This window comes from Saccopteryx leptura, chromosome 3 (genome assembly GCF_036850995.1).
Source record: "Saccopteryx leptura isolate mSacLep1 chromosome 3, mSacLep1_pri_phased_curated, whole genome shotgun sequence".
Taxonomy (NCBI): domain Eukaryota; kingdom Metazoa; phylum Chordata; class Mammalia; order Chiroptera; family Emballonuridae; genus Saccopteryx; species Saccopteryx leptura.
The window spans coordinates 204,358,946-204,384,263 of NC_089505.1; the positions used below are offsets into that span (position 1 = coordinate 204,358,946).

General features: G+C 38.8%; 1 protein-coding gene across 1 annotated transcript in view; it reads left to right on the forward strand.

The window, feature by feature from the left end:
• Positions 1–284: 284 nt before the first annotated feature.
• Positions 285–25,318, forward strand: part of CREG2 (cellular repressor of E1A stimulated genes 2) — a 28,793-nt gene continuing 3,759 nt past the window's right edge. The window contains 3 exon segments of the mRNA XM_066377209.1: positions 285–369; positions 372–700; positions 3,090–3,259. Of these exon segments, the coding sequence (XP_066233306.1) occupies positions 285–369; positions 372–700; positions 3,090–3,259 (584 nt within the window).

The following is a 25,318-nucleotide window of genomic DNA, read 5'->3' on the forward strand; positions in this document are numbered from 1 at the left end:
ATTTGAACGCTCATTATCTGGCTGCAGAACCTGAATTATAAAGAGGGAACAGAGCCCATCCCAGACCTGGGACCCCGCAATGGGGACCCCCGCACACAGCGACTGCAGTGTGCGCAGTTCTGGAGCACCACCTGGTCTTCCCAGGAGCCTCGACTCTTCCAGGTGCCATATGGCCGCCTGTGCTCCCAGGGCTGGGGACTTCTGTGGCGGACGGAGCCCCGGCCCCGCGTCCGCCACCGGGGGCGCTGCCGCCTTCGCCAACTCCAGAGCGCATCGCTTGCAAGATGTCCGTGCGCCACGGCCTGCGGCCGACACAGCCCAAGACCAGCCTCTCCTGGCTGCTGTGCTGCAGTGCCCTGCTGCCGGGAACCGGGGCTACGTGATCGTGAGCTTGGTGTCCTGGGCTGTCCCCAACGAGGTGGACGAGGAGCTGGACAGCGCCTCCACGGAGGAGGCGATGCCCGCGCTACTGTAGGACTCGGGCAGCATCTGGCAGCGGCGTTTCCCGGACCTCGGCTCACAAGGATGACCAGCAACTGCCGACCATCTCGAGCACCGCCGCGCTCGGCCACGGTCCGCCCCGCCGGGGATGTTCTCCTACGTGCGTGAGAGCGGCCCGACGCTGTACCCGGGCACCGCCCGCTTTCTGGCCCACGCCAGCGTCTAGGGCTGTCTGGCCACCGTGTCCACGCAGGAGAAGGTAAGCCACCCCGCAAACCACGGGTGGCAGGCGCACGCCTTGCAGTGGCCTGACACCCAGGCGACACACACAGGGGACAGACAAGAAGATGCTAGCGACCACTGACGCTCTTGGATTCACACCTAACGGATGTGCCCAGTGGGCGGGATTGGCCTGTAGGCGCGTAGTAAATAACGGAACCAGATTGTGCTTCAGTTTTCCTGGCAAAATAGGGGAGCGGAGGGGGGGCGGGGGATGCTGACAACCAGCTTTCCGCTAGATAGTTGGGGACTGAAGCGCGTCTTTAGATGCTCAGACATGAGACTGACACATAACCAGCGCCTGACCACAGACCAGGACAAAAGAAACCATTGGATGTCCTTTGGCATCACAAGGTGAGTTCGATCAGTCCCTCCCAGCTCGTAGTGCCTGCCAATAGACCTCAACTTCCTTGTCACTAATTAATACAGAGTCAAATTGAGAACTGGTAGGAAAACAATACCTGAATCTTGGTGGAAATTTACATTTTTAAAAAATGGAACGACAAACAAACATGGAACTCAAGACTTTTTCTGGAAAGGAGGCTTATTGTGCAAAGTGTGTAAATGCTGGAATAGCTCTTATCAGCTGCAGATTTTATTGTTCAGTTCAGAAATGTTTTGCTCACTATGTAGACCTGATTCCATCCGAAGCTGAAATGACATGAATAAATGATGAGAGTGTAACATCTATAAGTATACATCCTCCAAAAAACTTTTAAGATTGTTAAGATAGATGTAAGGGGTTTTCTACAGGGTAGTAATATGAACTCCTATTTGCTTTGTGGCAAAAAAAAAAATTCTTTTATAGAATGTCTAGGTCATTGGTCAGAGGGCAGGATCTTGCCCCATCCATGGGTCTCACCAGCTCTGAGACTGTGGCCAAATTACTGGGTTCTCCACTTTGCTTTCCTCATCTATGAGATTAAGTGGTTGACTGGATAGTTTTGAAGTTTCTGTTTGAAACATTATCTAAGTGCAACCTGATTCTGATTATGGCAGTGCATCCAAATGGTTCTTCACAGTTATATGTTATGCTTCTAAGACACACATTAAGAAGATAAGAAACTGATCTTGGTTTAAAACACAGATCAATTAAATTTAGTGCCAACAACCGACTGCCTGCAGGGTGGCTTACCTTCTCCTGCATGGACATGGTAGCTAGAAAGCCCCAGGTGCTGGCATGGGCCAGAAAGTGGGTGGTGCCCGGGCACAGCCTCAGGCCACTCTCACACACATAGGAGAACACAGATAAATTAATTTTAGTGTCGACGTATTAATGATATTTTGACTTTTGACATCCATTTTCTTAGCTTCATTAGTAGTTCCCTTTTCCAATATTGATATTTAATCCAAACTCAATGAATTCAGAGAGTACTAACCAAGTGCCTGCCATGGGTGCAAAGCATGACTTTAGGCAATGTGTGACTAGCTGAGGGACAGAATCTGTGAACGATTCACAGATATTACTATTTTGAAGGATTCTTTACCATTGCATTTTCTTCAAAGAGTCAAGTCTTCCCTTATCACAATTCTACACCCTGTTGTCACACAGCACTTCAAAGACAAATACAGTTTCTGAGTCCTGAGCTAAGTTACAATGAGGAGTAGTCTGTAAAGGGAGAAACTCATGGGTCTGCTGGACCCAGCAGGGCTTAGGAAGACCTAAGAAACATTATGTATATGCCTGAGAATTGCACCCACTCTACTAGATGATTACAAACAAAAATTGGTATAGCATAGTTCTGTGACTTCCTTTAAGTTGAAAGGATGAGAAACCAATTTCCCATAAGTTTCTGAATTATATAATGAAATATTGATAAAACAAAAACATGACTAATACATGAGAAAGTAATGTGGCCCTAAAAGAAGCAATAACATAGTTCCTGGAGTCCAAAGACCAGGTAAGCAGTCAAAATTCGACTTAAATCCTATCCCTCAAATTACCAAAAACTTGGGGGACCCTAAGAAGTCAGTAGGGCTTCCAGGGGAAGTTTGCAAAAAAGATTTTAGTAACCCTTCATAAGTTTCATTTCCCCTCCCCAAAATAACTGGATTTAACAAAGCAAATGTGTTTGCTATGTACAATTACAGCTTCAATAATAACCTCTTAACCATCCCTCCCAGATGGAATGTCACGCTGAGTTCCTCTGTAGAAATTCTGGAGTCATCACTGAGTGAACTGGGCAGAATGGAAACCACTGTGCCCTAACTATTCCCTGTCAGAACCATGTTGATGCCATGTTCTCTTCACATTCCTGTAACTATAATTCCTGGTCAAGGACAAAAGCTAAGCTCCCAGCTTGGACAATTCACAACCCTGCTTTGAAAAGCTTTTTTGTTTGTTTGTTCACTTGTTTGGTGTTTCTAAGATCTCAGGACTACCATTTGGAAACTGCATGCCCATCAATGATGGCCCGTTGAACAACAGCACTGGGATTCCTTTCTTCTGTGTGATACCCAAGGATTCTATGGTGGCCAGTCTGATGAAGAACCCCATGGCCTCCCTACTGCTTCTGGAATTGGAAGGAAAGTTCTGTAGGTAGACAAGGGTTTGGCCTCCCCAACACAGGTCCTCTGCATAAAGTACAGACTATGGGGTGGGCCCTCTCTGGGTCAGATGACTAGAACAGGACTCTGAGATGCAAAGTGATGTCTTCACTGACTTGAAGTGAAAAGCATAGAATGCCCTTGTAATCAAATCAGTAGAATACCACCAGTTACCAAACTGTGATTTCAGGCAAGGTACTTAACCTTTGGGAGCGTCCACTTCCTTATCTATAACATGGGAATAATGATTTCTACCTCATAAGGTTATTGGGAGTGTTAACGTAAAAATAACACAGACTTTCAAAGTGAAATGAAAAAGTGTCTTATTGAGATCAGTAAGAATAGCTATTTAGATACACTGATTCAGCCCAAATAAGGTTCCGATTAGGAGATAAAGCAATGGGGATTTATGAGAAAAAGAAGGGGAACAATTATATCAATAAAAGGAAAGCCTTTCTGTTGATGCAGATAATATGAAGTGATGATGTCAATTCTAAACAGTGGCTTTAATTATCAGCCCAGCAGCCATCAGCCCAGTAATCATAATGTCTGCATTCTTGTTATCTTTGCAAACAGTTGTTTGGAACAGTGTTGCTTTAGGCCCGGTCCAATTATAATTTTCCCTTTTTCTAATATTCCAAAGGTTTGAGGCATGAGACATGCAAGCCAGTTCTGTAGTGGCAGTTCTGGCTCCATTTTAAAGTGGCTCTATTTGATTTTTTTTTTTTACATAAAAGTTAGAAATATTTATGGTGTATTGGACAATACCAGGTGGATAAATGGCAGCTATTGTTAGAAAGGGTTGGGAATGTTTCCTTTTTCATGGCATAATTTCCTTGCTCCTGGCCAGTGAAACTTGCTATTACTAGAACTGTAGTCCCAGGATACCTTTCTAAATTTCTGAGGTATTCTTAATTTAGGCATCCTAAAAGCAGTCATCCTGCTGGAACCTGTTTATCCTAGAAGCTAGAGCACATCTGCTTTTGGAGACAGGCCACATAGAACAGAGTGGTGAACCAATCTGCTGCAGCATTCGGATCATGGAAGGAATTGTCTATTGGAAGGTACAGTGATGGCTGCAGGATCTGGAAGCTGGGAATAATGACAAATCCAGCTTACAGATGTCCTTACCAGAGGGTTCCAGATCCGTGAGAACCTGGCATGCTTGCCTGCGCGGCCGGAAGCCACTGCATGGACTGTCTTCATGGCCATCCACAGAAAGTACAGCCAACTGTGCAGCATGCTGGGATAACCAGATGAGGCAGCTCATGGCCAAAAGTGACCACCAGGGTCTGAGGGCATTAGTGTCTCAGCACACTTGTCACTCTGGCCGTGGATAGATGAGGGATGAGCTACCACCCATTTTTACCTAGATATCTAGATCATGTGAAACTCTACTTCTCAGAATTGCCACCCCCTTGCACTATTTAAGCTTCTAAAACATGAAGATATAACTTAAATATCTGCACAATTAAGTTTAGCCTCAGTATGCATCAAAGTAAAGGTTTCCCGACCATGGGACTTCTGCTGACCCCAGAGTCCACCAGTTCCCATAAGTTCAGGTGGATTCACCTATGTGAGGTTCACATTCCAAGTTCCATTACATGTTGGGTTTCACCTCTAGAATCTTGGTAATGTTGAGCGCAGAGACTTAACCAATCAAAGATGGGCAAACACCAGTACCCTGGACAAATAAGCCAAGCAGGAGCTGCCCTAGGCCTGGAGCATCATGGCATCAGGTGTCCATGATTAAGAAGTGCCCTAAAAAAAAAAGTGCCCTGACAAGCATTTGCATGAGGACACAGCTTGTGAGGAGGAAGCCCCCTGACACACAGGAGTCAGAAATAACTCAGGCTTAAGGGTGATAGGAATGCAAGTTTGAATCTGCTGCAAGAACAAATTGGACTGGCCCTCTGTACTTTTAGAGCTTTATTTGGAGTACAGGACAATTGTATATATAATGTGTATGTGTTTAATAAGCAGATAGGTTAGATGATAGGTGATGATAGATGATGATAGATAAATGATGATAGATAGATGATAGATAGATAGATAGATAGATTTGTGTGTATATTTTTACATAGCCAGATATTTTTTATCACAGAACATATGATTGCCCCACAACTGATCTTCCTACTCCACTCTTTAAATTTTTTTAAATTTATTGATTAGAGGGAGAGAGAGAGAGAAATATAGATTGTTATTCCACTTATTAATGCATTTGTTGGTTGATTCTTGTATAGACCCTGACCAGGGATCAAACCCACAACCTTGGTGTATAACAATGACATTCTAACCAGCTGGGCTACCTGACCAGGTTCTTGCTCCACTCTTTATCACCTTGAATTTTCCCTCAATATAGCAGGTGAAATAATCTTTCAAAACCCAAATCAGATCTTATGGTACATGCATGTTCATCTATATGAGTTCATAGCAAAGGAAGAGATGACTACTAATCAAATGGTTTCAGTACTCATTTCTTCTGTCTCACCTACATTAAATCCATTTATCAATATACTGAGAAATAACCAATTGAAGAAAGCCTATGAGTGACTTGATAAAAAGAATTGTATCATTCTTTTTTTATAGATAAATTTTTATTAATGTTAATGGGATGACATCAATAAATCAGGGTACATATATTCAAAGAAAACATGTCCAGGTTATCTTGTTATTCAATTATGTTGCATACCCAACACCCAAAGTTAGATTGTCCTCTGTCACCCTCTATCTAGTTTTCTTTCTGCCCCTCCCCCTCCCCCTTCCCCTCTCCTTCCCTCCCTCACCCCCCCTCCCTCCCACCTCCGGTAATCACCAAACTCTTGTCTATGTCTCTTAGTCTCGTTTTTATGTCCCACCAATGTATGGAATCATGTAGTTCTTGGTTTTTTCTGATTTACTAATTTCACTCTGTATAATGTTATCAAGATCCCACCATTTTGTTGTAAATGATCCGATGTCATCATTTCTTATTGCTGAGTAGTATTCCATAGTGTATATGTGCCACATCTTCTTTATCCAGTCTTCTATTGAAGGGCTTTTTGGTTGTTTCCATGTCTTGGCCACTGTGAATAATGCTGCAGTGAACATGGGGCTGCATGTGTCTTTACGTACCAATGTTTCTGAGTTTTGGGGGTATATACCCAGTAGAGGGATTGCTGGGTCATAAGGTAGTTCTATTTTCAGTTTTTTGAGAAACCACCATACTTTCTTCCATAATGGTTGTACTACTTTACATTCCCACCAACAGTGAATGAGGGTTCCTTTTTCTCCACAGCCTCTCCAACATTTGCTATTACTTGTTTGGTTGATCATAGCTCATCTAACAGCTTTGTGGTGGTATCTCATTGTAGTTTTGATTTGCATTTCTCTAATACAGTGGTTCTCAACCTTTCTAATGCCATGACCCCGCAATACATTTCCTCATGTTGCGGCGACCCCAAACCAAAAAATAATTTTGGTGGCTACTTCATAACTGTAATTTTGCTACAGTTATGATTCAGAATGTAAATACCTGATACGCATTATGTATTTTCTGATGGCTTTAGGCGACCCCGCCAGGGTCACGACCCACAGGTTAAGAACCGCTGTTCTAATAACTAATGGAGATGAGCATCTTTTCATATATCTGTTGGCCATTTGTATTTCTTCCTGAGAGAAGTGGGGGTTTTTTGGATTGCTTGTTTGTTTGTTGTTGAGTTTTATGAGTTCTTTTTATATTTTGGATATTAGGCCCTTATCTGAGCTGTGGTTTGAAAATATCATTTCCCATTTAGTTGGCTGTCTAATTATTTTGTTGTTAGTTTCTCTTGCTGAGCAAAAACTTTTTAGTCTGATGTAGTCCCATTCATTTATCTTTGCCTTCACTTCTTTTGCCTTTGGAGTCAAATTCATAAAATGCTCTTTAAAACCCAGGTCCATGAGTTTAGTACCTGTGTCTTCTTCTATGTACTTTATTGTTTCAGGTCTTATATTTAGGTCTTTTATCCATTTTGAATTAATTTTAGTACAAGGGGACAAGCTGTAGTCAAGTTTCATTCTTTTGCATGTGGCTTTCCAGTTTTCCCAGCACCATTTGTTGAAGAGGCTGTCTTTTCTCCATTGTGTGTTGTTGGCCCTTTATCAAAAATTATTTGACCATATATATGTGGTTTTATTTCTGGACTTTCTATTCTGTTCCATTGGTCTTAGTGTCTGTTTTTCTGCCAATACCATGCTGTTTTAATTGTTGTGGCCCATAATATAGTTTGAAGTCAGGTATTGTAATACCCTCAGCTTCATTCTTTTTCTTTAGGATTGCTTTGGCTAATCGGGATTTTTTATAGTTCCATATAAATCTGAAGATTTTTTGATCCATTTCTTTAAAGAATGTCATAGGAATTTTGATGGGAATTGCATTAAATTTATAGATTGCTTTGGGTAATATGGCCATCTATATTATATTTATTCTTCCTATCCAAGAACAAGGAATATTTTTCCATCTCATTGTATTTTTTTCGATTTCCCTTAACAATGCTTTGTAGTTTTCATTATATAGGTCCTTTACATTCTTTGTTATGTTTATTCCTAGGTATCTTATTTTTTTGTTGTTGCAATCGTGAAGGGGATGATTTTTTTGAGTTCGTTTTCTAATATTTCATTGTTGGCATATAGAAAGGCTATGACCTTTGTATGTTAATTTTGTATCCTGCCACCTTACTTTATTGGTTTATTGTTTCTAGTCATCTTTTTGTGGAGTCTTTGGGATTTTCAATCTATAGGATCATATCATCTGCAAAAAGTTATACCTGTACTTCTTCTTTTCCGATATGGATGCCTTTTATTTCTTTGTCTTGTCTGATTGCTCTGGCCAGAACTTCTAGCACCACGTTAAATAAGAGTGGAGAGAGCGGACAACCCTGTCTTGTTCCTGATTTAAGGTGGAAACTCCTCAGATTTATGCCATTTAATATGATGTTGGCTGATGGTTTATCATATATGGCCTTTATAATGTTGAGATATTTTCCTTCGATACCCATTTTGTTGTGTGTCTTAAACATAAAGTTGTGTTGTATTTTATTGAATGCCTTTCCTGCATCTATTGATAAGATCATGTGGTTTTTGTTCTTTGTTTTGTTGATATGGTGTATTATGTTAACCGTTTTACGTATGTTGAACCATCCTTGAGATTCTGGGATGAATCCCACTTGATCATGATGTATTATTTTCTTAATATGTTGTTGTATTTGATTTGCCAGTATTTTGTTTAGTATTTTAGCATCTGTATTCATTAGAGATATTGGTCTGTAGTTTTCTTTTTTTGTGCCGTCCTTGCCAGGTTTCGGTATGAGGGTTATGTTGGCCTCATAAAATGTGTTTGAAAGTATTGCTTCTTCTTCAAATTTTTGGAAGACTTTGAGTAGAATAGGAACCAAGTCGTCTTTGAATGTTTGATAGAATTCACTAGTATAACAGTCTGGGCCTGAACTTTTATTTTTGGGGAGATTTTTAATAATTTTTTCTATTTCCTCCCTGCTAATCAGTCTGTTTAAGCTTTCTGCTTCTTCATGACTCAGTCTAGGAAGGTTGTATTGTTCTAGGAATTTATCCATTTCTTCTAGATTGTTGAATTTGGTGGCATATAGTTTTTCGTAGTATTCTACAATAATTCTTTCTATATATATGATGTCTGTGGTGATTTCTCCTCTTTCAATTTGGATTTTGTTTATATGAGTCCTTTCTCCTTTTTCCTTAGTGAGTCTTGCCATGGGTTTGTCAATTTTGTTGATCTTTTCAAAGAACCAGCTTCTTGTTTTATTAATTTTTTCTATAGTTTTTCGGTTCTCTATTTCATTCATTTCTGCTCTGATTTTTATTAACTCCTTTCTTTGGCTGGTTTTGGGTTGTCTTTGTTCTTCCTTTTCTAGTTCCTTGAGGTGTGAAGTTAAGTGGTTCACTTGGGCTCTCTCTTGTTTGTTCCTGTGGGCCTGAAGTGATATGAACTTCCCTCTTATTACTGCTTTTGCTGCATCCCATAGATTTTGATATGTTGTATTGTCATTTTCATTTGTCTGTATATATCTTTTGATCTCTGCGCTTATTTCTTCTTTGACCCATTCATTATTTAAAAGTATGTTGTTTAGTTTCCACATTTTTGTGTGTGTGGGGGGGGGTTTCCTCTTTTTTGCGGTTGAATTCTACTTTCAAGATTTTATGATCAGAAAATATGCTTGGTACAATTTCAATTTTTCTGAATTTGCTGATGTAATTTTCGTGGCCCAACATATGGTCAATTCTTGAGAATGTTCCATGTACACTAGAGAAAAATGTATACTCTGTTGCTTTGGGATGAAATGTCCTGAAGATGTCTATCATATCCAGGTGCTCTAGTGTTTTGTTTAAGGCCAATATATCTTTATTGATTCTCTGTTTGGATGACTGATCTAGAGCCGTCAGCGGTGTATTGAAGTCTCCAAGTATGATTGTATTTTTGGTTTGGTGCATATATATTAAAGATTGATATTTCTTCTTGATTCAGTGTCCCCTTAATCATTATGAAATGACCATTTTTTTCTCTGAGTACTTTTGCTGTCTTGTAGTCAGCATTATTAGATATGAGTATTGCTATACCTGCTTTTTTTTGGATGTTATTTCCTTCGAGTATTGTTTTCCAGCCTTTCCCTTTGAATTTGTTTTTATCCTTGTTGCTTAGATGTGTTTCTTGTAAGCAGCATACAGTTGGATTTTTTTAAATCCATTCTGCTACTCTGTGTCTTTTTATTGGTGAGTTTAATCCATTTACGTTCAGTGTAATTATTGACACTTGTGTGTTCCCTATTGCCATTTTATAAATTGCTCTCTGTTAGTTTTGTATCTGTTTTATTCTCTTTTGTTTTTCTATGCTTTGTTTTTGTTTGTTTGTATTCCATACTTCTTTCCTCTGTTGCTACCTTTTTTAAATCATGTGCCTCTGTGGTGGTTTTTTCACGGGTGGTTACCATTAAGTAATGAAAAGGGTACCTGCCATATTTATTGTAATACCCTATCTTGTGAGTGTTTCTGCACTTCATTGTCCTTTGCTACTGTTAATCTCCATCCTCTCCCCTTTTTTTGCTTTTGTTGTCACAGTTTAAATTTGGTTTTGTTGTGTTCTTGGTGGAGCTTTTACATGTGGTTTTGTTTCGTTTTGTTCTTTAGATCTGGTTGGAAAACCCCCTTTAGTATTTCCTGGAGTGGGGGTTTTCTGATGATAAATTCCCTCATCTTTTCTGTATTTGTGAATGTTTTTATTTCTCCTTCATACTTGATGGATAACTGATGGGTATAGTATTCTTGGATGAAAGTTCCTCTCTTTCAGGGCTTTAAATATTGGGGTCCACTCTCTTCTAGCTTGTAGAGTTTCTGCTGAAAAATCTGATGATAATCTAATAGGCTTTCCTTTAAATGTTGTATTCTTCTTTTCCCTGGCTGCCTTGAGAATTTTTTCTTTGTCATTGGTTTGTGCCAGTTTCATTATGATGTGCCTTGGAGTAGGTTTGTTGGAGTTAAGAAAATTTGGAATTCTGTTTGCTTCTTGAATTTGAGGCTTTAGTTCTTTCCAAAGGCTTGGGAAGTTCTCGTTTATTATTTGTTCAAATATATTCTCCATTTCATTTTCTCTCTCTTCTTTCTCTGATATACCTATGTTATTCTTTTTGATGGAGTCAAACAATTCCTCTAGGGCTTTCTCATTTTTTTAAATTTTTGAGTCTCTTACTTCTTCTCTCTATTGTGCCTCAAGTTGCTTGTTTTCTATGTCACTAATCCTACCTTCTATCTGGCCTGTTCTATTAGCTAAGCTTATTACCTCGTTTTTCAGTTCGTGAATTGAGTTTTTTATCTCTGTTTGATTTGTTTTTATAGTTTCAATTTCCTTGGTAATATATTCTTTGTGTTCATTGAGTTGTTTTCTGAGCTCCCTAAATTGCCTTTCTGTGTTTTCTTGTATATCTCTGAGTATTTTTAGAATTTCTATGTTAAATTCTCTGTCATTTAGCTCCAAGGTTTCCAATATATTAAATTTTTTCTCCATAGATTTTTCCACATATATCTGTGTTACTTCTCTATCTTTTGTATCCATGATATTTGATTTTCTTTTTCTTAATGGCATCTGAGGGTGATCTTGTTGATAGCACTAATGAGAATTAATAAAGAATAAAAAGAAAAAAATTTTTGAAAAAAAACACACAAAATAACCCAATAATAATTTATTATTTCTCTCCCCTTTTCTTTCTTCTCTTCCCTCCTCTTCCCTCCTCCTTAGGAAAATATCATGATAAACTGTTAATTATATTATGCTAAATGGAACAAAAACTGCCTATAACGGAGGGCCTGAGTTGGGGGAGAACTGTTCAAGGGGCAAAAAAGGAAGTAGGGATCCACAAAATGCAAAAAAAGAAAAAATTTGAGTCAAGTATAAAATGATTTGCTTGTAAGTGATGGTCAACTAAGAGATATAATGAGAGGGATAAGAGGGAAACAAGAAAAAGGAAAACAAACAAACAAACAAAAAAACTATTGTATTAAGTGGAGCAAAGACTGAATAGAATGGAGATCCTAGGTTGGGAGGAATGCTAATGAGTTAAAAAGCAAAGTAAAAAGTACCCAAAGTGCCACAAAAAAAGGAAACCAAAAAACTTGAGTCCCAAATTAAATGATTTGTTCGTGATTTAGGATTGAATGGGAGGAAATTTTAAAGGAGAAAAGAAGAAACTAATAGAAAGGGATAAACAAGAAAAAGCGGAAAAGGAAAGGAAGAAAAAAGAAAAAAAACAAAAAGAGAGAGAGAGAGTTAAGGGTTTTGGAGTGTAACCCTCATGGAGAGTAAGGAAGAAGAAAAGAAATAAAATGAAACACTTATGGGTAGTATAGTTCAAAAAAAGGAAAGAGTAAGACGGGCAGAGAATAAAAGGACCAAGGTGGAGGAAATAGAAATAATACTAATAAAGGCAAGAAGATGAAAGAAACAACAACAAAAAAAAAATAGTAGAACAAATTTTAAAGTCTGTGGATTTTTTTGAATTTGAGAGGTTAATTTCTTCTTCCCTTTTCTTTCCTCTCCCTCTTCCTGGTCGGTGACTCTGTACCCCAGGCTCCGCCCCTGTGGCATGCTTAGGTAGGGATTTGCAGTTGATGAGACTCTACAGCAATGTCATATATTTGGCTTCAATCTCTTCAATCTCATTGGTAGTCAAGGCTTGTTAGCATTTGCAGGCTCCAACGAGAGAGTCCATTTTCCCAGAGCCTCTCTCCTAGTCTCTCCTTCCTGAATTAGCAGCCTGATGATCCAGCTATGAGGCTGCCACTGCCTCTGCCTAGGGAGTAAGAGGCTCAAAGAGCTGGCAAATCCCCACTCTATCCCCGCTCAATGCAGGGCTCTGGGTAAGGTTCTGGTAGTCAGAGCCGCCAGCATTATCAGGTGGGGCTGGGAGTCAATTGCTCTCAAGGTGACTTTCTATGAGCCTCCAGGCCTGTTAAGAATGCCTAGCACTCTGTGGGACCACTCTCCCCAGGCTTTCTGCACTTTGTAACCTGTTTTGGCTGGGAAGAAGATGCCCTAGTCGCTGCCTGCAGTACAGGAGGTCTTAATACTGTGAAGTCCCTCTTTTTAGCATATATCCCTGAGTATGAAAGCTCTGCCAATCAGAAGTTGCCTCCACACCTTTAGCAAGAGGCACTAAAAAATATCATGCGTCTTGTCTTGGATCGCTGAACTGAGAGAGATCTTGTCAATTAGAGCCACGTAGGTCAGTTGGGAGGTGAGCAGCCTGTGGGTTAAGCTAATTTCAGTGATTGGATCCACCAAATTTCTCCAGAATGAACTGTAAACTGCCCATGCACCCCTCCCCCAACACTTGATTGTTAGCTTGAATGGCTGGGTGAGGTGCCCCGTCCATCTAGAGAAGCTTGGGTGCAGGGAAGTTCACCTTGGCGCACTCCCCATGCACCACCAGCAGCTGCTGCTCGTGGCACGGGTGGTTGCTCGCACGTGGTGGTTGCCCTTGGCATGCGCGGGCTGTTGGGATGCTTGCAGCGCGTTGCATAGGCAGTTGCTCATGTGGACTGATTCACCACAGGCACACTCTTTCCTCAGCTTGAACAAATGTCCGTTCTGCAGCCTAGCTACCTCCACACCCTTAGCTCCTCCCAACTCTCAGTTCCAAGTGAAAGCAGCCTTTGCTCAGGTTAGTGAGGAAAGCAGAGTGTTTCTTTCTCCAACTTATTTCCCTCAGGGTTGATTATATATTTAGTCAATTTTTTGCTTGACCCTACCTTCGCCTTCAGGGTGTGGAACTCCAGGATGCTCCAAGGATAGATTTTTCTGTCTCTGATTGATGAACTTGTTGAAATTTTGGGGAGATTTTTCAGTTGTGCTCCTCACGGTGCCATTTCTATGATGTCACCCATATCACTCTTAAGGAAGTAAAATAAATTAACAGTCAATAAATAACGTTAAAATAAAAGGTGAATGGCTGCTAAATCTTTCCATTGAAATTTATAATTAGTTTACATTTTAATAATCTATATTTTATTTACATTGTATATCTCAGTCCTCTTTAGATTTGCTTACATTGTACCTTAATCAATTCATTTCTTTCCTTTGGTTCTTACTCATCTTCTTGTGGAAGATTTATCTCAGAAAAAAAAAGTAAATGAAAATATTAAAAAAAATTTTAACTTTGTGATTTTATCTTTAAAATCACTCCTGAGACCATCAGCACCTCCTCTGCCCCTCTCCCTTTGGACCTCCTGCCTGGATACACCAATCCCCTTAAACCTTCTTTCCTCCTTCTCTGTTCCTGCACTCAAGTACTCAGCATTGCAGTGACAGCCCATGCAGTCAGGTTGACACCTCCACTTTAAATTCATGGCAAAATCCTCCCATGCGTTGTCAACACTACTAGAAAGTCATTCCTTTTCCAGGCCTCAGTTTCATGCCTACTCCCTTTTATTTCACACCAAACCTACTCATCCCTTTCATTCTCTCAATTGCATATGCCACCCACATCACTTCAACAAAGTGCGGAAGTCCTCTCCTTCCACTGTCTGTAAAAGTACCTTCATCTGCACAAGGTAGTCTCAAATGGGAGGTCTGAGACCTTCCCCAGGGGATATTAGGCAATGTCAGTGGTGGAATCCAAATAATTTAACAATTGTTGTCTGCCATGATGACTGTTTTAGGTATAAAAAAATGATATACTGAGAGATAGTTTATTATTTCATGCATTTAATACTTAAATAAGAACAATAAAAGAGGTACACAAAACTAGATTATAAGAAAGTTTCAAAATAGTAATGAAAAAATATTAAATAATACCTGACAAAAACAATAAAATTGTTAAGATATTTCCATATCGCTTCTTGATTGGCATCCTCACTTGCAATTTTTTTCACCTATGGATGGAATGAACTTTACTACTGGAGCTTAGGGTATGCTGTTGTGCAGATGAACGTGTAAAAAGAGTAAGGAATGTAAATTTATGATTTCTACATTGGGTGGCTGCCCAGGCACCCACCATAGAGAGAACCCTGATTACAAGTGCCATTTTAACATCCAGTTCACTGAACTCAACAAAAAATTAGGTATCAGTTCTACCGAACCAGTGCAAATACGCTGAATCCCACCGCTGAGTGACATCTGGAGACACCTTTGATTATTACACCTTGAGGGCAGAGGATGCTACTGCAAACTTATGGGTAGAGCCTAGGAAAGTGTCTAAATATTCTGCAATGTACATGTCAGCTGCCACCATAGGTGGAACCATGAGTGTCTATAGTGCCACAGTTAAGTTGAAAACACTGATCTGTACAAACTGTCCTTAATTTACTGCCTGACTGGACAATCCAAGAGAGTGACAAAGCTCAGCATCATGTCTCAAGGAGTTCTATTGCATCTGGCAGTGGAAAGGGCCGGGGAGCCTAGGGACAGTTTATTGTGCAAGATAATCCCATGCATTGCAGAACATTTAGAATTCTTGGCCCCTGCCCAGTAAAGGCAAGTTCAGTCCCCCAACCCAGTTGCCACGACACTAAAGAGGCTCCACAGATTTCCATTTGCCCTTTAAGGGAAAGAGGCTTTTTCTTTAGGAAGAACCCCGGCCTGGGGTGCACTGGGAAGGACAGCCTGGCCTTGCATTGATAATCAAGCTCACTAAAGTGCTTTCCTCAACAAAGGAACAGCATCTTCCTGAAGTGAATTTGCTACTCTCTACACCCACCACCATCCTCTCGACCCCAATCACACACAGATGATGCCCAAACTCAAAACCATTGGCAGTCAGTTATTACTTCTTTAGTAGTACATGTTTTTCTTCTTCCACCAGAAGCCAAGACATGGAGTTAAGCTAGATAGAGTCAAGAGTCAGAGATCAGGAAATGAAAGGTGACATTTCAGGCCAGGGGGTAAGGTGGGGTGCTGTTCAAAATGCTTAGCTGGGAACAGGGGATACAAGCAGACTTGGGGGAGGTTCAGGGAAGTGGAGAGGGAGTTCCTTTTGTGCCAGTGCTGTTCACACCCTCAGTCGGGGGATGAACCTATAGGCCCTGGATTAATCTAGAAAGAGTAAGGTCACCAATAGATTTCAAACTTTGCACCAGTAGGCTCTCTTTCATTTTTTGCTCTATAATTCATGTAATATAAAGCATTTCTGTCTAAAGAATGGATAACATTTTAAAAATAGTTTTGCCCCTCTTTTTTATTACTTGAAAAAATATAGCTAGAAAATACATAAATCAGAGCTTCTGATCAGCATGATATAAATATTTTACCTCACCAATTCCAAAGTAATTTAATTCCAACCAAAAACAAAGAAATTTACTATTTTTATGTGGTGTCAAAAACTGTAAAGCAGCATTTAATGGCAGGGAGATTCCCCGAGTCCCACTTCCCACAAGGTGATTCAAAGAGCACCAGGTGACATCTGTACACACAGTAGTTTGCCTTACAGGAGAGGACCCCTGAGTCTAAAGAACCAAAATCTTATACAGTATATAGGAGGGTAAACCTACCTGTCCTTTGTCCCAGATGGAGACAGTACCTTCATCCTACTGGACAGTAGACAACCCTGCCCTCTGCTCCACAAGGGACACTTTATATCCCAAGACTATTTTTCTATTAATATGTTTGTAAAAAGATGGTCCAAAACAAAGGAAACTAGTCCTTGGCTCACAAGATGTTCAGAAACATGAAAGATCCGTGGAGAACTGCTCCCAATAGATGGAGCATATAGTCTTATCCTAAGGAAATGTATACATTTGTGAATAATGCAGGCTGCCCTTGCTTGCTTGATATTGCTTTATGTAAACACATGCATATGTGAACTGTGTTCTGGATTTACACAGTTCCATCATGACTTAACTGCCCATAGAGACAATAGTTTGTGGGTTGCTGTTAATACCATCTAACGTGAGGTGGGCATGCCTCAACCTTATGATCCACTCTAACAATGGAGAGAAAGTTCCAAAAACTTGAAGCCCTTCATTAGCATGAAACCTTTCCTTTACAAGAAACAGATAAGTAAGCTCAGAATTGCTTAGAAAATTAAAGAAACTTAGTAGTTTACATTTTTGAAAGTCCAGAGAGTGACGTCAGAGAAATGGCGCGATAAGAAGCAATACCGATAAATCTCCCCCAAAATTCAACAAGATCTTCAACCAGAGACAGAAAAATCTATCCTTGGAGCCTCCAGCAGTTCCACACTAAACGCAAAGGCAGAGGCAACAGCAACCCCATAGCTGGATCATCAGGCTGCTAATTCAGGAAGGAAAGACTAGGAGAGAGGCTCTGGGAAAATGGACTCTCTCATTGTCAAAGCCTGCAAATGCTATGAGCCTCGACTGCCAACAAGACTGAAGCCCAATATATGACATCACCATAGAGACTTATCAACTGCAAACCTCTACCTAAACGTGCCACAAGGGCAGAACCCGGGTACAGAGTCACCGATCAGGAAGAGGAAGAGAAAAGAGTGTTGTGGACCGTAAATGGCAAAAAGCCATTGTAGATTTTGAGGCTTAGCAAAAGGCTAAGTTCTCCCCACTCCATCTCCATATTTGGCTTTAATGCTGAGTATTTGCACTCACTCCACTTGCTTCCTTGGGCTGCTGGAAGCAATATACATGCCCTTCCTCTGACTGTTTGTTTTTGGATGTTGGTAGATTTCACTAATGCATCCTGTTTTATGCCTTCGGAGAGTTCCTGTCTTAGCCTTGGATGTGCAACTTTGTATCAGGGTCCTTGATTTGCATATGGCTATATAATAAAGCGAACTGGGGGTATGGGGCACTCAGATACTGCCAGGCAGTTTGAAGAATCCTCCCAGTCCCATCGTTTTTGTTTTGACAAGTGTGTTTCCTTAATTCCGCACCATTATTAGGAGCCGTGCTGGTCCACAGCAAAAGAGCAAGAAGATAACCTCTCAAAATCAAGAATAATCCACAGACTTTATAACCTATCCCATTTTATTATATTTGTTCATTTGTTTCTCTTATCTTCTTGTCATGATTATTTTCTTCCTTTTCCATTTGGTCGTTTAATTCTCTGCTGGTCTTCCTCTCTCCTCTCCTTGAACTTCACTACCCATAGTGTTACATCTCTCATTACCTTTCCTTTCCTCTTCCTTTCTCTCTATGAGGGTTGCACTCCAAAACCCTTAACTCTCTCTCTCTCTCTCTCCTTTTGTTCTTTTTTCTTCTTTTTTGTGTTTTCCTCTTTCTATTTTTTCTCCCTCTATATTAGATTCTTCTTTTCTCCTTTACTTTTCCTCTCATTCAATCCTCAATCATGAACAAATTATTTTACTTGGGATTCAAATTTTTCTTTGTGGTGCTTTGGGGTTTTTTTATTTTGCTTTTTTACTTCACTAGCAGTGCTCCAACCCTGGCTCTCCATTTTATCTAGTTTTTGCTCCACTAAATACAATGGAAATTTTAAAATATTTTTTCCATTTTTTCTGTTTCCCTCTTATTCCTCTCATTATATCTCTTAGTTAACCATCACCTAAAAGCAAATCATTTTATTCATGACCCAAATTTTTTCCTTTTTTGCATTTTCTGGGTCCATGCCTGCTTTTTTGCCCCTTTATCATTTCTCCCCAACTCAGACCCTTCATTATAGGTAGATTTTGTTCTATTTAGCACAATATAATTCACAGTTCACCACAAGATTCTCTCAAGAAGGAGGGGAGAGAAGAGGAGTGAAAAAATAATAATTTTTAATTTTTTTAATTTTTTATTCTTTATTAATTTTTATTAGTACTATCAACAAAATCACCTTCAGATGCCATTAAGGACAAGGAAATCGAATATCATGGATACAAAAGAAAGAGAGGTAGTGCAGATAGATGAGGAAAAATCTATGGAGAAAAAATTTAATATATTGGAAAACTTGGAGCTAAATGACAGAGAATTTAAAATAGAAATTCTAAAAATACTCAGAGATATACAAGAAAACACAGAAAGGCAATTTAAGGAGCTCAGAAAACAACTCAACAAACACAAAGAATATATTACCAAGGAAATTGAAACTATAAAAACAAATCAAAAAGAGATGAAAAACTCAATTCACGAACTGAAAAACAAGGTAATAAGCTTAGCTAATAGAATAGGCCAGATAAAAGGTAGGATTAGTGACATAGAAGACAAGCAACTTGAGGCACAACAGAGACAAGAAGAAAGAGACTCAAAAATTTAAAAAAATGAGAAAGCCTTACAGGAATTGTCTGACTCCATCAAAAAGAATAACATAAGAATAATAGGTATATCAGAGGGAGAAGAGAGAGAAAATGGAATGGAGAATATATTCAAACAAATAATAAACGAGAACTTCCCAAGACTGTGGAAAGAACCAAAGCCTCAAATTCAAGAAGCAAACAGAATTCTGAATTTTCTTAACCCCAACAAACCTACTCCAAGGCACATCATAATGAAATTGGCGCAAAACAATGACAAAGAAAAAAGTCAAAAGGCAGCCAGGAAAAAGAATACAACATATAAAGGAAGGCCAATTAGATTATGATCAGATTTCTCAACAGAAACTCTACAAACTAGAAGAGAGTGGACCCCATTATTTAAAGTCCTAAAGGAGAGGAACATTCAGCCAAGAATACTAAACCCATCAAAGCTATTCTTCAAATATGAAGGAGAAATAAAAACATTCACAGATACAGAAAAGATGAAGGAATTTATCATCAGAAAACCCCCACTCCAGGAATTACTAAAGGGGGTTTTCCAACCAGATCCAAAGAACAAAACAAAACAAAACCACAAGTAAAAGCTCCACAAAGAACACAATAAAACCAAACTTAAACTGTGACAACAAAAACAAACAAAAAAAATGGGAGAGGATGGAGATTAACAGTAGCAAAGGACGATGGAGTACAGAAGTACTCACAAGATAGCGCATTATAATGAACAGGGTAGGAACCCTTTTCATTACTTAATGGTAACCACCCTTGAAAAAACCACCACAAAAGCACATGATTTAAAAAAGATAGCAACAGAGGAAAGAAGTATGGAATACAACCAAACAAAAACAAAGGATAGAAAAACAAAAGAGAAGAATCAAAAAGACACAAAAATGACAGAAAGCAATGTATAAAATGGCAATAGGGAACCCACAAGTGTCAATAGTTACACTAAATGTAAATGGATTAAACTCACCAATAAAAAGGCACAAAGTAGCAGAATGGATTAAAAAAGAAAATCCAACTGTATGCTGCCTACAAGAAACTCATCTAAGCAACAAGGATAAAAACAAATTCAAAGTGAAAGGCTGGAAAACAATACTTCAAGCACATAACATCCAAAGAAAAGCAGGCTTAGCAATACTCATATGGGATAATGCTGACTACAAGACAGCAAAAGTACTCAGAGACAAAGATGGTCATTTCATAATGATTAAGGGGACGCTGAATTAAGAAGACATAACAATTCTTAATATATATGCACCAAACCAAGGAGCACCAAAATATATAAGACAACTACTTATAGACCTTAAAACAAAAACTGACAAAAATACAATCATACTTGGAGACCTCAATACACCGCAGATGGCTCTAGATCGGTCATCCAAACAGAGAATCAATAAAGATATATTGGCCTTAAACAAAACACTAGAGCACCTGGATATGATAGACATCTACAGGACATTTCATCCCAAAGTGGCAGAGTATACATTTTCTCAGGTGTACATGGATCATTCTCAAGAATTGACCATATGTTGGGCCACAAAAATAACATCAGCAAATTCAGAAAAATCAAAGATGTACCAAGCATATTTTCTGATCATAAAGCATTGAGAGTAGAATTCAACTGCAAGAAAGATGAAAAAAAACCCACAGAAATGTGGAAACTAAACAACATACTTTTAAAAAATGAATGGGTCAAAGAAGAAATAAGTGCAGAGATCAAAAGATATATACAGACAAATGAAAATGACAATACGACATATCACAATCTATGGGATGCAGCAAAAGCAGTGATAAGAGGGAAGTTCATATCACTTCAGGCCTTTATGAACAAACAGGAGAGCCCCCAAGTGAACCACTTAACTTCACACCTTAAGGAACTGGAAAAAGAAGTACAAAGACAACCCAAAACCAGCCAAAAAAAGGAGTTAATAAAAATCAGAGCAGAAATAAATGAAAGAGAGAACAGAAAAACTATAGAAAAAATTAATAGAACAAGGAGCTGGTTCTTTGAAAAGATCAATAAAATTGACAAACCCTTGGCAAGACTTACCGAGGAAAAAGAGAAAGGACTCATATAAACAAAATCCAAAATGAAAGAGGAGAAATCACCATGGATGTCATAGATATACAAAGAATTATTATAGAATACTATGAAAAATTTTATGCCACTAAATTCAACAATCTAGAAGAAATAAATAAATTCCTAGAACAATACAACCTTCCTAGACTGAGTCAAGAAGAAGCAGAAAGCCTAAACAGACTGATTAGTGGGGAAGAAATAGAAAAAAATATTTCAAACCTCCCCAAAAATAAAAGTCCAGGCCCAGACAGTTATACTAGTGAATTCTATCAAACATTCAAAGACGACTTGGTTCCTATTCTACTCAAAGTCTTTCAAAAAATTGAAGAAGAAGCCGTACTTCGAAACACATTTTATGAGGCCAACATAACCCTCATACTGAAACCGGGCAAAGACAGCACAAAAAAAGAAAACTACAGACCAATATCTCTAATGAATACAGATGCTAAAATACTAAACAAAATACTAGCAAATTGAATACAACAACATAGTAAAAAAATAATACATCATGATCAAGTGGGATTCATCTCAGAATCTCAAGAATGGTTCAACATACGTAAAATGGTTAACGTAATACATCATATCAACAAAACAAAGAACAAAAACCACATGATTTTATCAATAGATGCAGAAAAGGCATTTGATAAAATACAACACAATTTTATGTTTAAGACTCTCAACAAAATAGGTATAGAAGGAAAATATCTCAACATTATAAAGGCCATATATGATAAACCATCAGCTAACATCATATTAAATGACATAAAACTTAAGTCTTTCCCCCTTAAATCAGGAACAAGACAGGGTTATCCACTCTTATTTAATGTGGTGCTAGAGGTTCTAGCCAGAGCAATCAGACAAGACAAAGAAATATAAGGCATCTATATCGGAAAAAAAGAAGTAAAGGTATCACTTTTTGCAAATGACATGATCCTATACATCGAAAACCCCAAAGAATCTACAAAAAAACTACTAGAAACAATAAGCCAATACAGTAAGGTCGCAGGATACAAAATTAACATACAAAAGTCCATAGCCTTTCTATATGCCAACAATGAAACATTTGAGAATTAACTCAAAAAAATAATCCCCTTCACAATTGCAACAACAAAAAAATAAAATACCTAGGAATAAACATAACAAAGAATGTAAAGGACTTATATAATGAAAACTATAAAGCATTGTTAAGGGAAATCGAAAAAGATACAATGAGATGGAAGAATATTCCTTGTTCTTGGATAGGAAGAATAAATATAATAGAGATGGCCATATTACCCAAAGCAATATACAAATTTAATGCAATTCCCATCAAAATTCCTATGACATTTTTTAAAGAAATGGAACAAAAATCATCAGATTTATATGAAACTATAAAAAAGCCCCGAATAGCTAACGCAATCCTAAAGAAAAAGAATGAAGCTGGGGGCATTACAATACCTGACTTCAAACTATATTATAGAGCCATAACAATCAAAGCAGCATGGTATTGGCAGAAAAATAGACACTCAGACCAATGGAACAGAATAGAAAGTCCAGAAATAAAACCACATATATATGGTCAAATAATTTTTGATAAAGGGGCCAACAACACACAATGGAGAAAAGAAAGCCTCTTCAACAAATGGTGCTGGGAAAACTGGAAAGCTTCATGCAAAAGAATAAACTTGACTACAGTTTGTCCCCTTGTACTAAAATTAATTCAAAATGGATAAAAGACCTAAATATAAGACATGAAACAATAAAGTACATAGAAGAAAACATAGGTTCTAAACTCATGGACCTTGGTTTTAAAGAGCATTTTATGAATTTGACTCCAAAGGCAAGGGAAGTGAAGGCAAAGAAAAGTGAATGGGACTACATCAGAGTAAGAAGTTTTTGCTCAGCATGAGATAATGACAACAAAATAAATAGACAGCCAACTAAATGGGAAATGATATTTTCAAACCACAGCTCAGATAAGGGCCTAATATCCAAAATATAAAAAGAACTCATAAAACTCAACAACAAACAAACAAACAATCCAAAAAAAACCCCACTTCTCCCAGGAAGAAATACAAATGGCCAACAGATATATGAAAAAATGCTCATCTTCATTAGTTATTAGAGAAATGCAAATCAAAACTACAATGAGATACCACCACACATCTGTTAGATTAGCTATTATCAACAAAACAGGCAATAGCAAATGTTGGAGGCTGCGGAGAAAAAGGAACCCTCATTCACTGTTGGTGGGAATGTAAAGTAGTACAACCATTATGGAAGAAAGTATGGTGGTTTCTCAAAAAATTGAAAATAGAACTACCTTATGACCCAGGAATCCCTCTACTGCAGCGGTTCTCAACCTGTGGGTCACGACCCCGGCGGGGTCGCCTAAAAGCCATTGGAAAATACATAATGCATATCAGGTATTTACATTCCGAATCATAACTGTAGCAAAATTACAGTTATGAAGTAGCCACCAAAATTATTTGGTGTCACCACAACATGAGGAACTGTATTGCGGGGTCACAGCATTAGAAAGGTTGAGAACCACTGCTCTACTGGGTATATACCCCCAAAACTCAGAAACATTGATACGTAAAGACACATGCAGCCCCATGTTCATTGCAGCATTGTTCACAGTGGCCAAGACATGGAAACAACCAAAAAGCCCTTCAATAGAAGACTGGATAAAGAATATGTAGCACATATACACTATGGAATACTACTCAGCTATAAGAAATGATGGCATTGGATCATTTACAACAAAATGGTGGGATCTTGATAACATTATACCAAGTGAAATAAGTAAATCAGAAAAACCAAGAACTGCATTATTCCATACATAGGTGGTACATAAAAATGAGACTAAGAGTCATAGATAAGAGTGTGGTGGTTACGGGAGGGGGGTGATGGGAAGGGAGAGGAGGAGGGGCACAAAGAAAACTAAATAGAAGGTGACAGAGGACAGTCTGACTTTGGGTGATGGATATGCAACATAATTGATCGACAAGATAACCTGGACATGTTTTCTTTGAACATATGTACCCTGATTTATTGATGTCACCCTAGTAAAATTAATTAAAAATAATAATAATTAAAAAAAGAGAGAGAAAAAAAGAAAGTCCAGAGGTAGGTTTTCTTAGGGATTCTGCAATGTCAGCAAAATTATATTTTTACATTTCTCCTTGCTGCCTTCTCCAATGTCTGCTTCATCTTAAGGGGGATCCACTTGTGTTCCAATGTGGTGCCAACAACTGCAGGTTCATATGTTTCCTGTTTATGTCTGGCAAAAGTGAGCACCTCTGTCAGTAGATGCCAAAAGAGTGTAAGGGGATTGCTATTCCAAAAGTCCCCACCATGTACTTTCTTGAGCCTAATGACCAGTTTTGCTCTTGTGCCAATTCTTGAATTCATCACTGTGGCCAAATGATAGATTATGTTGTATGATTTAGGTGACCCCAGTCTTGAGAATCTGGGGATGGACAAGGATTCCTCGAAGCATTATGATGGAGAAGTGGATTGCCAAGAAAATAGGGAATGTCTTCCACAGCTCCTTTTCACCCAAATAGGTTTTCATAAATTGAAAGCCCTTGATCAGGGTACCCAGGGTACACAAGATCTTCCTTCGTGGTTGCACTTACTATTTCGGAAGCAGGTAACCTCAGTACGTCATACTCACATAACTGAAATTCAGTTCCCTTCTGATGGCATGCTAGTTTCCTCATACTGCTAAAACAAATGACTGCAATTTAGTAACTTATATCAATACAAGTTAATTATGTTACAGTTCTGGAAGTCAGAAGTCCCATACGAGTATTACTAGGTTAAACCAAGGATATCATTCCTTTCCAGGAGAGAAGGTCGATGTATTCCTTGGCTCGTGCCATTCTGTCTTCAAAGCCAGCTGTGGCGAGTTGAGTCTTTCTCACATCACAATATTCCAACATGCTCTTTTGCCTCCCTCTTCCATGTTTTAGGAAATTTGTGATTGCTTTGGGCCCAGCCAGATAATCCACGATAATCTCCCTACCCAAAATTAGCTGATTGTCAACCTCAGTTTCTCTCTGCCACATAAAGCAACACAGTTACATGTTTCAGAGTTTAAGATGTGGACATCTTTGGGGAGGAAGCGGACATTCTCCTGCCTACTACAAGTAGGAAGGAAGATATAATGAGTTTAGCTAGGTTGCCCACTGTGTAAATTAAAGGTTTACTATTTACTTACTTAAATGTAGAACTCCTTTCCAGTCTATGTAACCACCACCAGTAGAGAAATAAACCC